The 18,604-nt window shown below is 39.0% G+C and overlaps 1 protein-coding gene across 15 annotated transcripts in view; it reads right to left on the bottom strand.

Moving 5' to 3' along the window:
* Positions 1 to 18,604, bottom strand: part of ZFYVE26 (zinc finger FYVE-type containing 26) — a 46,609-nt gene that overhangs the window by 20,183 nt on the left and 7,822 nt on the right. For 8 of the 15 annotated variants that reach the window (XR_013774752.1, XM_079309893.1, XM_079309888.1 and 5 more), the window contains 18 exons: positions 17,853 to 17,941; positions 17,417 to 17,577; positions 13,985 to 14,188; positions 12,757 to 13,410; positions 12,009 to 12,098; positions 11,260 to 11,328; positions 10,481 to 10,632; positions 9,013 to 9,211; positions 8,475 to 8,738; positions 8,181 to 8,300; positions 7,750 to 7,914; positions 6,621 to 6,848; positions 5,263 to 5,368; positions 3,790 to 4,526; positions 3,032 to 3,228; positions 2,080 to 2,184; positions 1,408 to 1,530; positions 746 to 922 (listed from right to left, as the gene is read on the bottom strand). Coding sequence is in view for 14 of the 15 variants with exons in the window: in XM_079309893.1 (XP_079166019.1) it covers positions 746 to 922; positions 1,408 to 1,530; positions 2,080 to 2,184; positions 3,032 to 3,228; positions 3,790 to 4,526; positions 5,263 to 5,368; positions 6,621 to 6,848; positions 7,750 to 7,914; positions 8,181 to 8,300; positions 8,475 to 8,738; positions 9,013 to 9,211; positions 10,481 to 10,632; positions 11,260 to 11,328; positions 12,009 to 12,098; positions 12,757 to 13,410; positions 13,985 to 14,188; positions 17,417 to 17,577; positions 17,853 to 17,941 (3,840 nt within the window). In the remaining variant the exon portion in view is untranslated. The remainder of the gene's footprint in view (positions 1 to 745; positions 923 to 1,407; positions 1,531 to 2,079; positions 2,185 to 3,031; positions 3,229 to 3,789; positions 4,527 to 5,262; positions 5,369 to 6,620; positions 6,849 to 7,749; positions 7,915 to 8,180; positions 8,301 to 8,474; positions 8,739 to 9,012; positions 9,212 to 10,480; positions 10,633 to 11,259; positions 11,329 to 12,008; positions 12,099 to 12,756; positions 13,411 to 13,984; positions 14,189 to 17,416; positions 17,578 to 17,852; positions 17,942 to 18,604) is intronic. The other 7 variants (XM_079309891.1, XM_079309890.1, XM_079309887.1 and 4 more) reach the window with 6 other exon arrangements.

The following is an 18,604-nucleotide window of genomic DNA, read 5'->3' on the forward strand; positions in this document are numbered from 1 at the left end:
CTCCTCTAGATGGACAGTTAATATGGATGCTTTTCAAATTAAGTCATCTCTTCAGAAGGAACAAGTAAGGAACCAGGCAGCCCAGCAGAATACTGTTGTGGCACACACTGGAGCAAGCTGCTGTTTACAGTCCCACACCAAAACAGACATTACTGTCTGCACTGCATTTTGCTTACATGTAATGCATTCAACTAAGGTAATCTGCTGATTAATGCATATATTCTCAGGCCGAGCACAGAACCTGTGTGACTTCTGTAAAGGCAGTAGCCATCCAAAAAGAGGAGTGATACTCTTCACCTTTGGAAAGCACTTGGGAGAAACATGAAGCCAAAATACCACAGGTGGGCATATGTAGGACACCTGGTGTTACTGACACAGAGAGTAAGTTGAGCATACTTTCTTCTTCACTGGGGACAAAGATAGCAACTGTTCTGGTAAACTCCACTATTTTATTTTATTCCACCCTATCCTTTTTCAGCCTGTGTGTTCCTCCACTCTGCACAGCTCAAACACAAGACTGCTTTGTTCATAATATGGAACTGCAAAAAGGGAGAAAGGAAAGAGAAGCTTTAAGCCATCTCTAACTTTCCTTTGGATCCTGAGACTCAGGATCTTAGACCTGATGTGGTGAGAATGCTCTGGTAAAACCTACAGCCATTTTATATTATGGCAATATTATGCATTACAAAATCATTTATACAGCTATTTATTGCTATTAACCCCTCAAGGCAGGGGTTTTACTGACCTTTGATCCTATGTAGAGTGCCTGGATTTCATTCCGGCGTGCTGTTGTCAGACTGGCATAGAAGTGAGCTGTGAGGTAATCAGCCAAGAAGTGAGAGGCTGCCAAGTTTGGATGCTGGTCAAGGGACTGCTCACTGATGGCAAGGCAAACACCAGGGTCTTCAATTCTTTGTAAAAGCTACAAAACCAAGCAAAACACAGGGAAAACATACAACATTCCTGGAAGGCAGCCTTCTGTCCATGACAGTGTATTACCCTACAATGTTCCAGCAGGAAAATTAATTCACTAAGTGACAGCTCCATCAATATTAAAACCAAAATGTTCACACCGCTAATTTGGGCACTGAAGCACAGTTGACCAATTCATGTTATTAGTTTCTTCAGCAGCATTGACATGCTTCATTATGATTATTCAAATGAAAGGAGCCTTGCATTCCTATGTAAGTGACATTTGTGTTATTAGGTCCAAGAACTAAATTGCCATGCTGGATTTTATTTAAGCAGAACAAAGGAGAGTAGGATCTTAAAAGCTTATCTAAGCAAATAGCATATCTTAAGGGTGGAATCAAAAAGACCATGAAAATACAAACAGTGAAAGCAGGGAAAACAGCTGTCAACTTATTTGATCTGTGGATATGAGGCTGAGAGTGTTCTTGCTAATACCTGCAATGCCTTTTCCATGTCTCCCATCTCCAGTAAGTGGAGAAGGTGCTCACGGTGAAGGTTGATCAAGTCTTCTCTTGGGACAGGATACAAGTGTTCCCATTCCTCACACAATTCATAATCCTAAAGAATCAAAAAAACCCCAAAGTAAAAACAAAAGGACAAACTCTACCCTCCCTGATACAGTAGCTTCTCCCAAAGTTCTGATCAAGAGATTCTGTAGCTTAGACTCCTCTCACAGATAAAAAAATAATAATAATAATTACATTGACAAGGGAAGACAATAGTCAATTTTATCAGTCACAGCCTGCATTTAAAATACCTTGCTTACCTTACAGTAAACAAGTTAATTTCTCAGGAAGATACTTAAAACCAGCCAGATTTACAATATTAGCATTTACCTAATAATCAAATCTGCATTATGACCAAAATTATGCTATTTTAAAATCTTTAAAATTGTAAAAGAAAAGAACAGGCTATATGTCAGAGTAAGAGTTTTAACTAAAACATAAACACAGATCTGTATTTATTTCTGTAGCACAGAGCTAAGTAAAGGAATCCTTTCTCCCAAGGCAATCTCCACTGATCATTGTTTCATGCTATTTCAGCGAATTTATTTACTCATAGTTTAATGCATTCTCCTTCAAGAAAATTCACATGATGATGTCTAACCTTTGCTTTCAGAATGATATTCATGACAGCCTCAGGGTCATCAGTGCAGGCCTTTTTCAGATTCTGCCAGTCATTCCACAACGGTTCATTTTGCACACTCAAAATCTGAAAAAGTTAATATGGAATAGCACAAGTTAAAGAATTCTAATTCATGGCAATCAACAGCCTAAGAAAACAGCTGAGCTGATCACACCAAGAGCTGCTTCATAGAATGAAAAATTTAAAAAGGAGACCTATGTTTATCTCTAGCCCTTTCAGGGATGATGTAATGCCCTTGCACTCAAAAAAACCCTCCAATCTTCACAGATGTGAGTCAAAAAAAGCACATTTATAATAGAAGGCTTTTGAAAGATTAAATGGCAATAATTATGGACGTACAAGTACACATTTAATGCAGATGTTGCTGGCACTAACAGAGAGCCAACTGAGCTGTCAGTAAGCAGAACTCAGCAGGGATGGCTCCTTATTTTGCTGTTTGGCTTTTCAGTCTGTGCTGAACTCTAGACCAGCCTGTCTAGCTTAATCTGGGTATCTGCACCACATTGCAATTAGAAGAAATGACTGCAATACAGACTTGCTCCTTGGACCACTAGGCTTGTACACCATCTGCATTTCTCAAACTTGTAAAACTATTAACTGCCACAGAAAGTTTCAAGAGGATCTAGAATTTATATAGAATGGAAAATAATTTGCAAAACAATCAGATTCACACAAATGTTTATATTGAAACATGTTTGCAGACCTGAATGGAAATAGGCGAGTGGGAAAGTTATGAAGGATGGAAGCTGAGTGTTAACTGGATACTGCAGTACTGCACATGAACTGTTTTGGATAAGACTTGAAAAAGCTATGATCAAAAAAGATCCAAGGGCTAAAGCTTTACAGAGGGCAAGCAATATTTGCTTCCTGCTGCCTATTTCATCTCACTTGTTAGTAAAAGAAATGACTGTACCTTTTGATAAACCTGAAGTTCCTTCTTCCTGCTCTGCAGATTGGCTTTTAGTTCATGAGGTATGCCTGGATCAGAAATGCAATAAGCTAGAATTTCCAAACAGGGATCAAGAGGCCACTTGTCCAGACAGCGCAGGGCCAGTCTACTTCTCAACACTGCATTTTTTACTGGGAACAAGTATTGCCAACCATCCTTATCTGTGGAGGAAACAAAACACTAATTTGAAATTCAGTTTCTATAACTTGTAAAATAAAAAAAAAATCCTTATCCTTGCTGGAGTACAACAAAAAAGAAACACTGACAGGGCACAAAAATCTTTTTAAGTCATCCCAAGCATCATTTTTTGGGAAGCATCCAAAGTTAGCATGAGATACTTACTATTCAGACTCCAAAAGGCACCTTTCACAGATGACATCATCCATGCATGACAATGACACTGCTGTAAGAGATGTTCCATTAACAGTACAATGATTAATGTGTCCTGATGTATTCAGCTCTTCACATAAAAATAACACCACAGATGCATTCCAGTTCTCTTGTACTAAATTGGTCACGATTTGCACATTTGTGAAACAGAAACAACACCATCAGAGAAAGCAAATTCAGGATGAAGAAAGGAAAATGATCTATTTCTGTCTCTGGATTTGCTCAAGGACCATTACTTTATTTTCTACATCATCATCCAGGCTGCATTCTTTATTAAAAAAAAAAAATTAGGAGAAAAAAGAGGAAAAAAAGCCTGACTCAATCCTTCTTACCTTCAGCAGCTGCACAGCTCAGCACAGCATCCTTCACATTGACCACCTCCTCCACATCCTGAGTGTACAGATCCAAAACCTTCAGAGCTCTGTCCCAATCCTTTGCTCCAAGAGCTTGTTCAAAGACTCCCATTAATACTTTAACAGCTGTGGTGGAATGCAATCCTAGGAGAACCAGAGGCATGTATGCCCTGCCAGAGAGGACAGCAGACAAACTGCTACCTTCCTCTTGATTCCGAAGTGGGTCAAACATGGCAAGAAGAAATCGTTCCAATATTGGGAACTCCTTCAACAGTGTCTCACACTCCTTGGAAATCTGTTCCAAGCCCAAGGGCACCTCCCGTTTGCCCCGAAATTCCATCCAAGACAAACCTGATTTGTGAACCTTCTGTATATTTGATGCACTTAGACATGCCACTGTAGCCATTAGCTTCGACTGAGACTTCAGGAAGTCCAGGGAAGAAGCAGTCAGTGTGTGCTGGCTCAAGTCACTCAGAGAGGATGAGGCCTGAGTGGAGATATCTTCAGGGCTCACTGCAGAATTGTGAATAGGTATTTCAACATCTGGCAGGCAGTGGTGGGCACACTGGTGTGCCAAGTTGCTGATGTTTGTCAGAAGAGACTTTGCCTGGCTGTTTTGCCTTGCACTGCACAAGGACAGTGGTTCACAGCAAGAGTTAACAATGACTTGCTGCACATTCAGGTTCAACTCTTCTTTAGCCAAGAGAGAAGAAAGTCTGTAGGATTGAAAACAAAACCAGCTTATCCAGCACATATAAAAGGTACTTTATAATTGCATATTTTCATAAATCTTCCAAATGCCTTATATTCTTCACATGTACATACACAAGATTACGTATACTATTTTAACTCAGAGTTTATGCTGCCATTCCCTTACAGAAAAGGAACTTACTCCTCAAATATTGATTTTTACCTGAATGCAAGGTATATAAAATAGCTCACCATTAAAATAGCTCACCATTAGCACTCATCTTTTTAAAAGCTACCTCATCAAATCAGACAGTTTCCATGCCAACCTAATTTAGTAGTGGCAATGGAAGGAGTCCAGATTTTCCAGTTTACCAGTGGACCAGGGCAAGAGTCATGTCCAGTATTCTTAATTAGACCTACTGGCCTACTTTATTGTATTACATTGGCAAGCTGCAAGTGCACTCCTCTGAACTGCCACACAACTTAAAAAAATGCACATAATTTCACACTCACTTCACAACAGATAGCAATTGTTAAAATATGGAGCTACTGTTCCCCAGGCAAAAATCTTCAGGTCAATGGAGAAGGCACTGAGTAAGCTCCTCCCTGCACACTAATCCTTGCAGCATCAAGTGATCAGCTGGTAGGACACACCAGGCTGTACCACCTGTGATAAGCAGCCAAAGAACTTAATCATGGCTAAGGTAAAAGTCACCAATACCAAAATAACCTAGAGGAGTATGTAACCTGAAAAGTACTGACCTGTCAGGATGAACTTGTCTCTCAAAAACAAGCTGGGAAAGCAGCTGAGTTGGACTCTGCTGTAACAGTATGAAAGGGTTTCCCACTTTCACTTCTGCAGATACATCTTAGGGAAAAAAACACCAGAATATTTATTACAATACAAACCAAACATATTAGCTGAATATACTAACCAACTTTTATTTAGGAATATAAATTTTAAGGCCTTGAGTCTAAACCACTTTAACTAAATTCAGAGAGTTCTAAATTCATATTAGAATGGTAAAATCCAGAGTAAATTGCAAAGCATTTGTGATTATGATATGCCTCTCAATCTTAGCAACATTATATTGGATGGATTACCAAAACAGATAGAGATTCTTCAGCCTTTAAGCAAGATGTAGGTTCAGACAGTTTAGCAACTTTACTTCAAACTTTGATCAAAAGTATTTGTGGTGAGAAGTAGAAAACATGCAGAATTATTTTCTGATGAGTCTCTGGATGTAGATTGGTGAGTCCATGCTCTATCAATGTCAGTTGATAAGGCCATAGAGAACTCACAGGTGTACAGGTACTTTTACAAAGGAGTGAATCCCTGGCCACTACTGCTGGAAAGCATTTGTATCCACTACCGAGTTATGTCAAGTAACTTTGGACACCTTCTCCTAAGTTTACCTTTTCCTTTCATCTTCCAATACAATAACATTTCCCCCAAGCTTGCCCAGCCCCTGAATATTTTTGTGTACTTTTAGGCTTTGGCAGTTAGGCAGTGAGGACTAAATCATGTTCATGTAGAAGTTATGGCTGGCATGGCAGTGATCTGAGCTGAACCAGCATGTCTACAAATAGATCTTTGCCCTTTTTTCTTATCTTCTTGGGAAGGTATTCCCTGAAATCAGTACTGTGATATTTTACATTGGTGCAGCTCAATTAGTGTCAATTTTAAAACACAGATAAGCATTTTTACTCCTAGCATAGTGAATTGTTCTGCTCTTCTGACAGCTTAATGTGCTGATGGTGCATTCCTTTTCATGATCCACCATCATCTGCTGATTCTATAAAAAAATTCTGCCTGGTTATCTCTGCATGGCCTTCTACACACTCTTTTCTTATCCCTGTGGAGCAGCAGGGTGCTTGCTGCCTCTAAGGAAGCTGTGGATTATACAGTATGATGATCCATTGGATGCAAAAATCAATCTTGCCTTACAGGGGTAGTGCTAAGAATTTTTGGATGTCAAGGGCTGTTTGTTTTGTCACCATTCTAAGTAGGTACATTTGACAATGAACCATTTTTGCACAATTACTTTCCAGAATTAGGCCAGACTACACAGTCTGGGTATGTTCACCTAGGCTCAGACCTTCCAGCAGAAACCCCTTACCTAGCTCTGCATTCAAGCTTCGTAACACCACAGCAGCCAGTGTAGTGATGTAGTCAAGGAAGGCCTTCACAAAGCTTGTGTGCCTGCTGCTCTCTGCCATGGTTTGGGCATGCTGCTCAAGAGTTCTCAGCAGCAGCTGTGTTTGGTTCCAAACTAGGTGCTTCTCCAGCTCTGCTGGTTTGAGAGAGCCCTGCTCCACCAAGGTGCCAAGCAGGCTCCCTTTAGAGTCTGGTTTAAGGGAACAGATGCACATCCAACATTCAGGGTTAAATGTCAAGAAGAAAGGAGGCAGGGAGGTGGGGAAGAAAGACAGAGAAATGCTTTAGTTTTATTTTCTCTTCACAGTTATAGGTCTCAGTATAAGCATTATAATTAAAAAAAAAAACAAGGGAAATTTTTACCATAAGCATTATAATCCAATTGAAAGCATGAGAAATTTTCACAGCAGAATAAAAGTTCATCTAAATTGGTAACCAAGGCTCTGACAAATTAGAACTATATTAAGGCAGACCTAAAATATACCTAGTTCTGTGTCATTAACATTTATTCTGCTGCCCAATCCCTGAGCTCCATAACATTTAGCTCTTAGAGCTCTCCTAAATTTTTGCTTATTAAATATTTTAAGAACACCAAAAAGCCATTTAGAAATTTGGTGAATAGAAGAGAAACATCAGTGCTACATAATGAAGAGAGCTGTAAGAAAAAGAAAAAACTGTGGAAAAAATAAGATGCTTTATGGTAGTCCTACAAAAATTGAAAGGTATTATGATAATAGAAAGGTTTTTAAAGTTTATCTCCATTTTGTTACTAAAAAAAAGAGAAAAAAGCTAGAGTAAGAATACATCTAATTATCTGTAAGGTGCCACAATAAAACACACATAAAAGAATTCCATGCTAGGACTATATAGAAATAGGGCAAATAATGTCTTGACAAGTTCAGAATTTTAGCTGTGAAAACAAATATAAGAATTACAGATAATTTTTCCCCTTTGCAATTGTGATTTTTAATATATATATTTGTGCATATGTCAAAGAACATTACTACTAGATTTAATGCTGTCTGGAAAGGCCAAAGCAAAAATTCAGATCAAAATATCAATCAGTCTTTATGTTCACAAAAATAACTCACCCACAGAATGTTCAACACCTGTCAGTGCTTTTAGGATATGATCCAGGTTTTGTGATAGAATGATTTCATTAGTAATACTTTCTTCAGTCAAGGCAGGGTAGCAAGTTTGCAGGAGGTCTACAATACTGCATCGAAAATGACTCCCTATTTTCTCATCTGACACCTCTAGAAAGAGGGAGAAAGAAACAGCAACTATAACAAAGACAAGTATTTTTGCACAGAAGAAGGCCCACAAAACCAGAAGTGCATTATAATACAGAAAACCAGAGTATTTCAAATTATTCAGAATTGAGCTTGGGTCATGTCCCCCTTGCCTTTTTTGTTATAAATATTAAGCTAAAAACGAAAAGTTCAAATTTACATTGCAACAGAAGACCAGAATTTGATTTAAGCACATTTCAATGGAAAGTCTTATCAGCCAAGCATACTACCTGGTCTGGATTGACCTTGTGATGTGCAGGAATAGTTGAGAATTTTACTTATTTGCTGGAGAACTGCTGGAAAACCCTTTACACCTTCAGAGTGCAGTAATACAAACTCAGGTCGGTGGCCTGGAACAGTCATTTTTGCAAAGGGAGACAAAGTTAAGAGTGGAAAAAAGACACACTAACATGAAAGCAAAATTTGAGCTTTAATTAAGACTTGGGTGTTAGCATGAACAACACAGCATGGAGAGACATTTTCTGTTCCCAGGCCCATGCTGATAAACATAAAAATCAGCCTACCCCGAGCTTCAAGGCTGCTATAAAGTCTTCTTTCTGCTGTCTCTAAGAGCTGTTTGCATGTCTTCCAAAGATGGCACTGAGTACAAGCTAGGTCAAATGCTGCCATTGCTGAAGGATTGAGGTCCTCAAGGACTCCTCGCAGAGGATCAGTATGCTCCAGCTGGATGTTCCTGATCCAGAAATTTTCTTGAAGAGTAGGGGCAAGGCTTCCAGAAGTTGCAAGCAATTTATCAGTAACATCCGAGATGGAATAAAATACCATACCTACACATGTCATCAGAAACACACAATCAGTGATTAACAGCATCATTAGATCAGATCCCGTAATGGGTAACTATTTTTTAATCCTTATAGAAAATAATTCCACAGGTGGCCTGCTTCATGGACTAATCAATTACTGTAGAATGGATGCAACTAATTGGGAATCAACAGCAAATTTTCAGCATTCCTAGTCTCTTTCTAACTCTAAGAACCCTTCTGAACAAACACTACACTTTTCCCCAACCCTTTGTGAGAACTCAAAAAGTCCAGTCCTTACCAGCTGCTGCTGCATTCCCAATAGCTTGCAGTGTTGAACGGCCACTGCCAGATTTCCTGATGCCTCCAGTGCCATCTGATGCTTGATTCTCAATATTGTTCTCCACTCTTGCCATTTCTCGTACGGCCTCTTGGTAACGCTCCATGAAAACCAGTTCACCATAGCAAGGGGAAGTCTCCAGATTAAACATCAAAGCCACCTTTCAAAGGTAACAGCAGATGTAATTACAGAGCTTGTCAAATGAAGTTTTCAAAGGTCAAAGAGCTTAGGGGGAGGCTTTAGAGGAGACAAAGGAATAAAAGAAATACTTTAACTGAAAAATGTCCCCACAGACACAGCAGGCTGAAATGGTGGGGTTTTCTCCTAGAGAGTTTTGCCTAAAAAGCCACAAGCCCCCAGAGATGTTTTTCAATGATTATTAAAAAGCTCACCTATTATTTGTTGCAGGACTAGGGCTGAATTAATTTTCATAAACCACACCTTTTGGAATGACTATTCACAATTTCAATATGACATGTAATGAGAGATATCTATCAAGTTTGCCTCCAAAGTAGACTATTTCAAATAGATTTTTATTCAGCAAGGAATACCTTCTCAAAATTTAAACACAGAGTAGACAAGCAGAGCTATGCAAGTTCCTATTATGAAACCAACAGCAGAACACAAACCAAGCTTGAAAGCTTTATTATTGGTGATACTGAAAATCAAGGCAACAAAGCAAAACAAAATGCTCCTTTGGCCCTGTAAGTAGGGAAAAGATGAAGTGGCATGCCTGGAATCAAACAGAACTGATTGGCTGAGTAGTAACCTGACGTTAATACAATATTTAAGTGATATGAATTGCTTTAGTATGTCTATCTGAAACTCAGCCACATCACAGCTTTTTACAGAATGTCTACTCACAGATGCACCTCAAGATTTGTTTTCAGAGCATGAGCTCAAAAGCCCCACAGAGAAAGGTATGCACAGCTGTGAGGGACCAAAGAATCACAAACATGCAGACTGACAATTTTCAAGTCTTTCTGCCTGTTTTCAATACCACAAATTTAACCTCAAAACACACCCCCTTTAAATGAATGTAATCACTACTTTGGGTAAGGAACACCTTTGCATGTTTCTAGCAGGGTTACAAGTGGAAGACTCTTGGTTTTGAAAAACTCATTAAATAAAGCAGTTCAGATGCTGCTTTCCCATGAGACTTCACATGAGTAAAGTCAGTGTGTTCTTCAGTCAGTTGAAACACTATGCTTGACCAGCTCTCATCCAACATTTGCATGCTTTGAGAACCCAGGTGTAGAGAAAGCATTTTTACATAACAAGGCAGAAAAAAAACTGCATCTGTGGGATTGTTCCTTCCACTTGCTTCTACTTCTGAAGTGATTCTTTCACTTGGAAGTCCAAGCTTCTTGCTAAATGCAGAAGAAGCAGGAATTTCATTCAAAAATCAAAATACATGCATCTTATTTACCTGGTGGGCTTCCACAAAGTTGCCTCTCAAAACACAAGAAACTAACAGTGATTCTGGTGGGGAAAGCATCATAGGAATAAGGGAGTTCTGCTGATGTGGTCTTGCCCTGCTTCCCAAATCATTCAAGCCAGACACACTACTGGTACTTCCCTCTGCAAGACAGAATTAATCAGTATACTATTACAGAAAACACATTTCACCAAATAACAGCCACCTATCAGATAACAGCATTTCACATATTTAACACAAAAATATAGGAGCAGAGTTGCAAGCAAGTTTTAGGGTAAAGAGGTCAACATGAACATCCTGTAAAAAATTCTCATAACATTCTGTATTTAGTCAGAATTTGCAGTTTGGATCTCATCTCCATGTAACACTTTTCAGCAGCTACATAACATATACACAGTACTACTCACTGGTTCAATATGGATAAAGGGAGAAGTCTAAAGCATCTGACCTGTTAGATCACTCCAGCATGCCTAAGCATGTCTTAGCTTACATGACTATCAGTTCATTAGCTTTTTTGATGGTTTGCAGATCACTACATTGCTTGCATACTGTTTCCTCCAAGCCAAAGATATCAATAAAATCTAATTCTCTTATTCCAGAAGAAGACACATGTGCTATTTGACTAGAAAAGAGTAATTAAAAAATGGGAGCTCTGAAAAACTAAAAGATGCAATTCTGTCCTGCACATAACAGTAATTCACATTAACCAAGCAAATTCTTCATCATGCACATTGAAAAGACAAAGAAATACTACTTTTGTGGCTAAATACCTGAGGTACTGGTGCTTAGCTCGCTACTTGTGCTTTCTAATGATGCACTGGAAGTTCCCTCTTTCCCATCTAAATGGAAACAAATCAAAATCAGCACATTAAATGTACTTTTACTAGACAAAGTAATTAAAATCTACTGCAAATAACAGATTAGGCAACCTCAAGGGATCTTCAAGAGTATCTTGTAAATAAGCCACCACTGACATCTATGGTAAATGCTGCTGATTTGAAGAAAATGCTGGGCTAGTGACAATGTTGGGGAAGCCCATCAGTGACTCACAGCAGATACTTTGAAGCTTCTTATTTTTGAATATGCCACTCCAAAACTAGACATGCCTTTCAAAGGCTAAATAGAAAAAAGGTGAGAAGCACAACTTTCTCCTAAGGCTACCAATTTATGTCACATTCCTGTTAATTCACATCCTAGATAACATCGCAACAGGAATCAAAATATACCAAACAGTCATAGGACATCGTGAAGAAAGGGAAAAATTAGTACTGCAGTTGAAGTTCTCCCCTACCCCAAATCAGACTACGTATGGAAGAAGTTATTTGTGCAGGTGAGCTTTAGAGAATAACCTCAATCCAAGTGGAATTGGACTAAGACACTTCAAACCACTTAGAAAATTAAAGGAAATAAATCTAGAACTTTACTCCTAGGCCATGAAATCTAATTGCATTCAGCTATGAGCTCAGCAAAATTATACACATTTCACAGGTGTCTTCTCCAAGTCACGTTTTCAACCCACCTATCTTATACCTCCGATATCTACTTCGTTTCTTAAAGCTGGAGCGCCTGACTAAAGAGCAGTATCTCCTGGAGGCTGCAAGCTGATGGTCTGTGAAATATTTAAACAAAAATATTACCAAATAGCTTTACAGAAGGAGACTTGACAAACAGTTGAACACGAGTTTGGAAACTTGCAATATTTAAGGTGCAGACTGTGAAGCCTTGACATGGAGCTTACGTGGTCTGAGATACACAATAAGCTACACATGATACAAGAAAAAAATCTCAAAGCAGCAGGAATAACAAGCTATGGGCTATGGAGAAGGGTGGGAAACGGGTTCCTGAGTGTGCTGTTACAGCTACTTAAACAATCATTCAGAATAACATAACTTCCTCTGATACATGTTCCTAACATGTTTCCAGACAAGGCTAAATCAATGTTGTCCATGAACAAGCTGTGACTAGCTTGCACTAGATCCAACACTACCATGCCCTTCATATCATTGCAGTGTGATGTGTGACTTGTGACAAAGGGGTGGAACAAATGCAAACAGAAGCAGTGCATATACAAAAAGAGGGGGAAAGAGAAAAAGACCCAAACTTTCTGATTAGAGATAAGTTCTGTTGGAAAATGGTTTTAAGAACCAGGCCACTCTCCCAGTATCTGCCAAAATGTGCTCCCTCATGAAGATGCTCACGGAATTTAATCCTGATATCACTGTCTGGACAGCTGTAACATATCAGGAAGCGCCAGATACAAAGCCTACCTGCATTTCTGTTACTCATCACCACCTTGTATCGCCAGTGAGCTTCAGAAAGGTATTTGGAAAACTGTAACACACGACTTGCAAAGGCATCTCTGCTTGCAGAAAGATTCAAGCACTCAACAAGCTCCAGCTCTTCACGAAGCACATTACTGGAGTCCCATGGGAGACAACTCTGAATTTCTTCCAGGTGGCTGAGCAGCAATTTGAGGAAGGCCTCCATGGCTACATCATCCACTAAAAACCCAGTAACACCACTGGTGAAGTGTTTCAGATCCAGGTAGCTTGGCTTAGAAGTTTCACAGCTTTTGCCATCTAACATGGAGTCACAAAGATCTTGGGTATCTGTGTGAATTGCTTGTGCAGCCAGCAGATGCTTCTCTGATTTTTTTTCAGCCTCTGTTAGGTGCTGTGGACTTTGCAAGGTGGAAGACCTTCGACTGGTACTGCCATCTACACTTAGACTAGCACTCTTTTTGTCAAGGTCTTCATCCTCTGCATAGTCCTCAGGCAGAGGAGTCTCAGTATAGAGGTCATTATAGGAAACAAAAAACAAGGAGAAAATATTTTCCAAAACCTCCAGGCGCAGAGGAATCGGAACACTCCTTAAGAACTGCTGGCACTTCACAATGTACTGACGAAATGCTGAAGAGCAACCTGTACAATGACAAACAAAAATAAAGAACATTTACTACATTTTTCAAGGATTCCTTGCTCCAACTTGTGCTTTTTAAGAAAATCCCGGAAGAGGGAACTAGTCCAGTGGCTCAGACCCAATCATTCCTCCAAAAACCAAGTAAATATATGTCCAACATTTTACATTTAGAAAGGTAGTAATGCCTACTCCCTCTGAGCAGTGCCAATTATCACTCTGTTCAATGATGTGCAAATTCAGAATACACCCATTCTAGCTATTAAATTAGTTTTAGCTCTGGGAAATCATAAGCTCTTCCAAAATTATCTCACTATGATCCTATATCTAGTATCACTTCCTTTAAGCACTATATTTTTTGTACAATTACATTAAATGTTTTAAAACAAGGCCAGTAGCTTATTCATATCCATTATTACTAAAGATAACAACATCTCAAAGAAATACCATTATACTTCTTGCAAAGCATCCATAGCCTGCTGAATAAAATACCACAGGTACATGGGATGCAACATTATCCCAATACTAAACGATAACTCAGAGCCCAGCAAATGGATGGAGGAGCACACGTTACTGAACCTGAGAAAGGAGGCCAATCACCTGCTGGTTCTCCAGAAGCTGCATCCTGAGGGATATCAGCAAGAAGGCTGTGCACACAATCCTTGCACTGGGCATGCCTGTGTGAATTCACACAGAGGGCATAGATTGCATACTTCATGGCACAGAACGCTCGGAAGAGAGCCAGGTTGCGCTGCTGGCTCAGGGCGTTCGGGAGTGTGGCTGCTGTGGAGGGAAATCAGGGCAGTGAGGGGATAGGAGGTAAATAAGAAAACAAGTTAATTTTCTCCTGCAGAGCAATATTCACTCAGTCTTTCTTTCCCAGTGCTGTTTTTTGTCTCAGCTTTGATTTGTCTCACTGTTACTTTTAGAAAAAAAAAAAAAACAAGCAATCCAACCCACATCAGACGGGCACAGAAAAGTAAGGTCTGGATCACCTTCTAAAAAAAAAGTTTTCTGTGAACTTGTGTAACAGGACCTGGCTACAGCACAGAATGACCAAAATCCCTCACAATGACTCTCTTTACCAGGGTATGGTTAAGTTGTACTGCTGCATTTACAACAAAGGGGAAAATCCTGCCTCATTTCAGCATCTTAGATTTCTCAGTTCTAATACATAGTAGATGAGTAGGGAAACAGTGTAGACAGACTATGACTGTAGTAAGAATAGAGTACCACAATCTCTTCAGATTTGTACTAATAAATATATATCACAGTTGATTCACAGTGACTGACACAATAGATGAAATACAATCTGCAACTGATTAAAGAAGAAGTAGAGTCCCACAGTTTCCTTCACACATTTATGATAAAGGCAAACTACAGAAGTACTGTACCCACTTCTCCTCCATTTTGGGTTTTTTTTCTGAGGAAAAGTATCACATGCCAGAGACGTGATCCTTTCTTAGAACAGCAGAATAGGAGAGCTGCAAATTGTAAAAATGACATCATCATCCCTTTCACCCAGGAACACAATATAGTGTCATATGTTCTGTTATGCTGAGTTTAGATGAATTATCAATCTACTAAAAAGGCTGAAAGAATCCCACAACAAAGAAAGAAAAAAGCCCTGACAACCACACACAGTGTTAAATGAGTGGTTGGAATCCACTGTCCTCTATTCTTGTACAAGTGATGGATTGTCCCTCTACCTGTTGTTATGCAGGAAAAGCATTAGCCAAGTTTTTTTTTAAAACAAAGCACTGGTACAAAGCCCAATGTACTGACAATGTCCACATCCAAATTCTGGAACTGAACAAAATTACCTAATCTAAAAACTGTTTCAGCACTGTCCTCTACAAAGTTTGAGCACGATTGTAAAGAACTCTTCTGAAAACTACAGAGCAGCAAAAGCAAAAGGACTAAGAGAATAAACAGCTGGACAATTCCCTGTCACTGCCATTCTAAACAGTGACAGCGATGGAAAATACAATGTAGACAACAGACAGAACTGAGGAGACATCCAAGTACAAATCCTCTGCAGAACCCACACAGCCATTGAACTTCTACTGCTACCCAGAAGCTTTATACTAATATGCAAACAACCAAATAGCTCTCAAAATAACTGTCGTAAGAGGACTTCAGGGAGGTAAAGCCAGAGATTTGATAAATACAATACTCTGGAGAAATAGTTAGCTGGAGATACTATAAGACAGATACTGGCAATCAAAAGTAAGTTTAATACACTTTTGCCTCACATGTGGATAAACTTAGATGCAGTGAGTCTGCGTCAGTATATGTACCTACACCAACCCTTTTCCTTGTACCAATACTGAAGAACAATCCTTTAACTAATAGCACTGTTTTTCCTATGCCAGAAATACTAACACCTTCCTCTTGAACACTGTAACTCATGAGGAAATTGTTGCTCACCATGACTGATCAAAACCAGTGTTACACAGCCTGAACTCAACTGTTTACCAGTACCACTACTCTGGTTTTACTACTGCAGCTGACAGATGCACTAAAAAGAAGAGGAAGCAGGGAAAGCATCTGGGGTGACAGGAGGAAAAAGCCTGTTAACACTACCTACATCTGACAAAACAGAAGTTTATGACTCCTCTCTTTCCTTTAAGGCTCAAAATACATTATTTTAAAGGAGATTCTATTAAGATGGATTTACAAAATCCTATCAATTCTGCAATAACTGCTGGATTGAAAAAAGAAGGAGGACTTGTATTCCATTAACTATGTCCATAAATTAATGTAACATGAAAAAAAAAAAAAAAGAGAAACTGCAGCTAGAGTTCTTTTGCTACAGTCATGCAGCTCCCAGAAGATATTATGGCACTGACTCTTCCTGCTTTTGAAAGGCTTTGACAGTATTTAAGCAGTAAATAATTAAAATGAAAGAAGTGATTAAAAGTTCCCACCACACCAGCAACAACAAAACAATTTCAGAAAGCAGGATACTGAAAATAAGAATCTATATAGAGTCTCAATTCCTACATCTTTTAAGATTATTCAAAACAAGTGTCATGATAATTTTAACACCAAAACCTGTAAAAGTAGGAATAGAAACCAACATCACAACAGCACGATATGGAAGGAGAGAAACCTGCTTCCCACTAGGCAATCTGGAAAAATCTGGGCAGGATCCATCTCAGAGTTCTCCATGCAACTCAGGTTGAAATTACACAGGTCCAAATTCAGAAACACAATAGAAATATTTAGAAAATAAATACTGTGGCCTCTTAGGTTCCAGTACAGGAAGGAAAACAGAGCTTCTGTATCATTATTAAGAGGCCCTATCAGAAAACAGCTTTAAAATTACAGCAGCTGAACCTGGACACAGGCTGCAATCAAAACAGTGTCCAAAGAGAGTCACTTGTAAGTGATCTGATGTGTTTAGTAGTTGGCAGGTATTTTAGGCACCCAACTGGAACATTTGAAGATGAGAGAAGTGAGGCAGGAGTGATGTAAACACAGGCTGTAGCTAAGTTTGATTAAAATACTAAATTTAAATCTGGTAGCAGCTAATATCAGAATTTAAAAAACACACTCTATCTCTTTCAAAAATGAAGATGTAGTACAAGGAATTGTCAATTTCATCTGGTTTTGCTCTTTGATATACAATTAAAGTGCATTGAAATAGAAACCAAATACACTTCCTTTTCAAACTAAAGGTATTATAAAATACAGAAGTTACAATGAGCAGCATGTATCACAAGCATGTGCAAAGTCTTGTTACCATCTTGAAAAAGTTCTTTCAGAGATCTGTTCTCATGAGACCAAAGAGATCTCAAAACTCCTTCTTGAAAGACAATTTACTCCCCAAAAGGTTTCTAAAATAATTTCCACATGCTTTCTACATTTCTCCCACAAAACAGCTGGTAACTGGTATCTTTCACAATTACAGAAGCAGGTCAGGACAACAAATCCTGGCAGAAGTACTGAACATACACACTCAATGGATTGTGAATTTCTTGTATTCTCACCACCCTACACATTTACCCTGCATCTGCTGGTCTCTAGCAGGAACTTTTTGAAGAAGCTCAATAACATCATCTTCATTCAGTGCCAGAAGATTGGTGAGATGATGCAGAGAATACACTGCAGTGTGGCAATCCAGACTGTGCAAGTGTTGCAACAGAACCTTCCTTGGGACAGTAATACTGCAAGAGAGAACAAAGAGGTGGCACAGATTTAAGTCTCAGCCATGTTTAAAGATATAACTCCCACTCTAATTCTGACTGAACTAAACTACTGCAATTAAAAAAGAAAACAAAGAGCATAACTGCACCCCATGAGAAATTTTGAGAGCTTGTATATACAGTCACTACTAGATGATTAGCCAAGAAAATAATACCTTCTCTATTTGCATGCATAAACTGACTTAACAGGTAGAATTGGGAACATAGGTTGGAGAAAGTCCTTCTGTTCATTTTACCTGTTTTGCTGAATGCACCATTCAAGAACTTCCACATGAGCCCACAGCCCATCACAAAAATCTTTCAATATTAAATCATTGCACAGATCCTAAACGGAAAAACAAAAGCATCTCTTTACAACAAATCCCCCAGACAGACAGCAGAACAAAGCTTGTGTCATATATACATGTTTGCAAGACTTCTTTACCTAGTAATAAATTTCAAATACAGAAAACTGCCAGATTTATTACAAAGTCAGCAAAGGAGGGCTATTCTGACAGAACATAAAAGTCAGCCTTCCCTTGACACATCTATAGACCATAGAAAGGTGGCTACATCCCTTTTCAAGAGTAACTTATACAATGCAAATTAATGCTTCTTAGTAACAGCATAAAGCTAATCTCTAGAATTAATCATGTACTGGAAAGATGACATATTGTGTAGCAGATGGTTATTCTTCTTTCCCACATGCTTTTCTACTGCAGTGACTGCCTGCTAAAATCAGATCTAAAAGTTTAACTTTGCAGAAGCTACTGAACAGACTCGGTGAATTACCAACAGATAGTAACTCCCTTAAGGCAATACCAGCTTAGGTCAGCACTGTGACCCAGCAGTACAAGGCTCTTTGTCTCCCCACCTCTGACATCTAAGCCAGCCAGCAGGCATCATCTGAAGGGCAACTATATCTTCAGAGCTGGAACCTTGTCTCTTTTGTACAGATGAAGACCACCCCAAACACGGTGGATCTTTTGCTCACAGCTCCTGTCATTTA

The sequence above is a fragment of the Erithacus rubecula genome (genome assembly GCF_903797595.1).
Source record: "Erithacus rubecula genome assembly, chromosome: 6".
NCBI lineage: Eukaryota > Metazoa > Chordata > Aves > Passeriformes > Muscicapidae > Erithacus > Erithacus rubecula.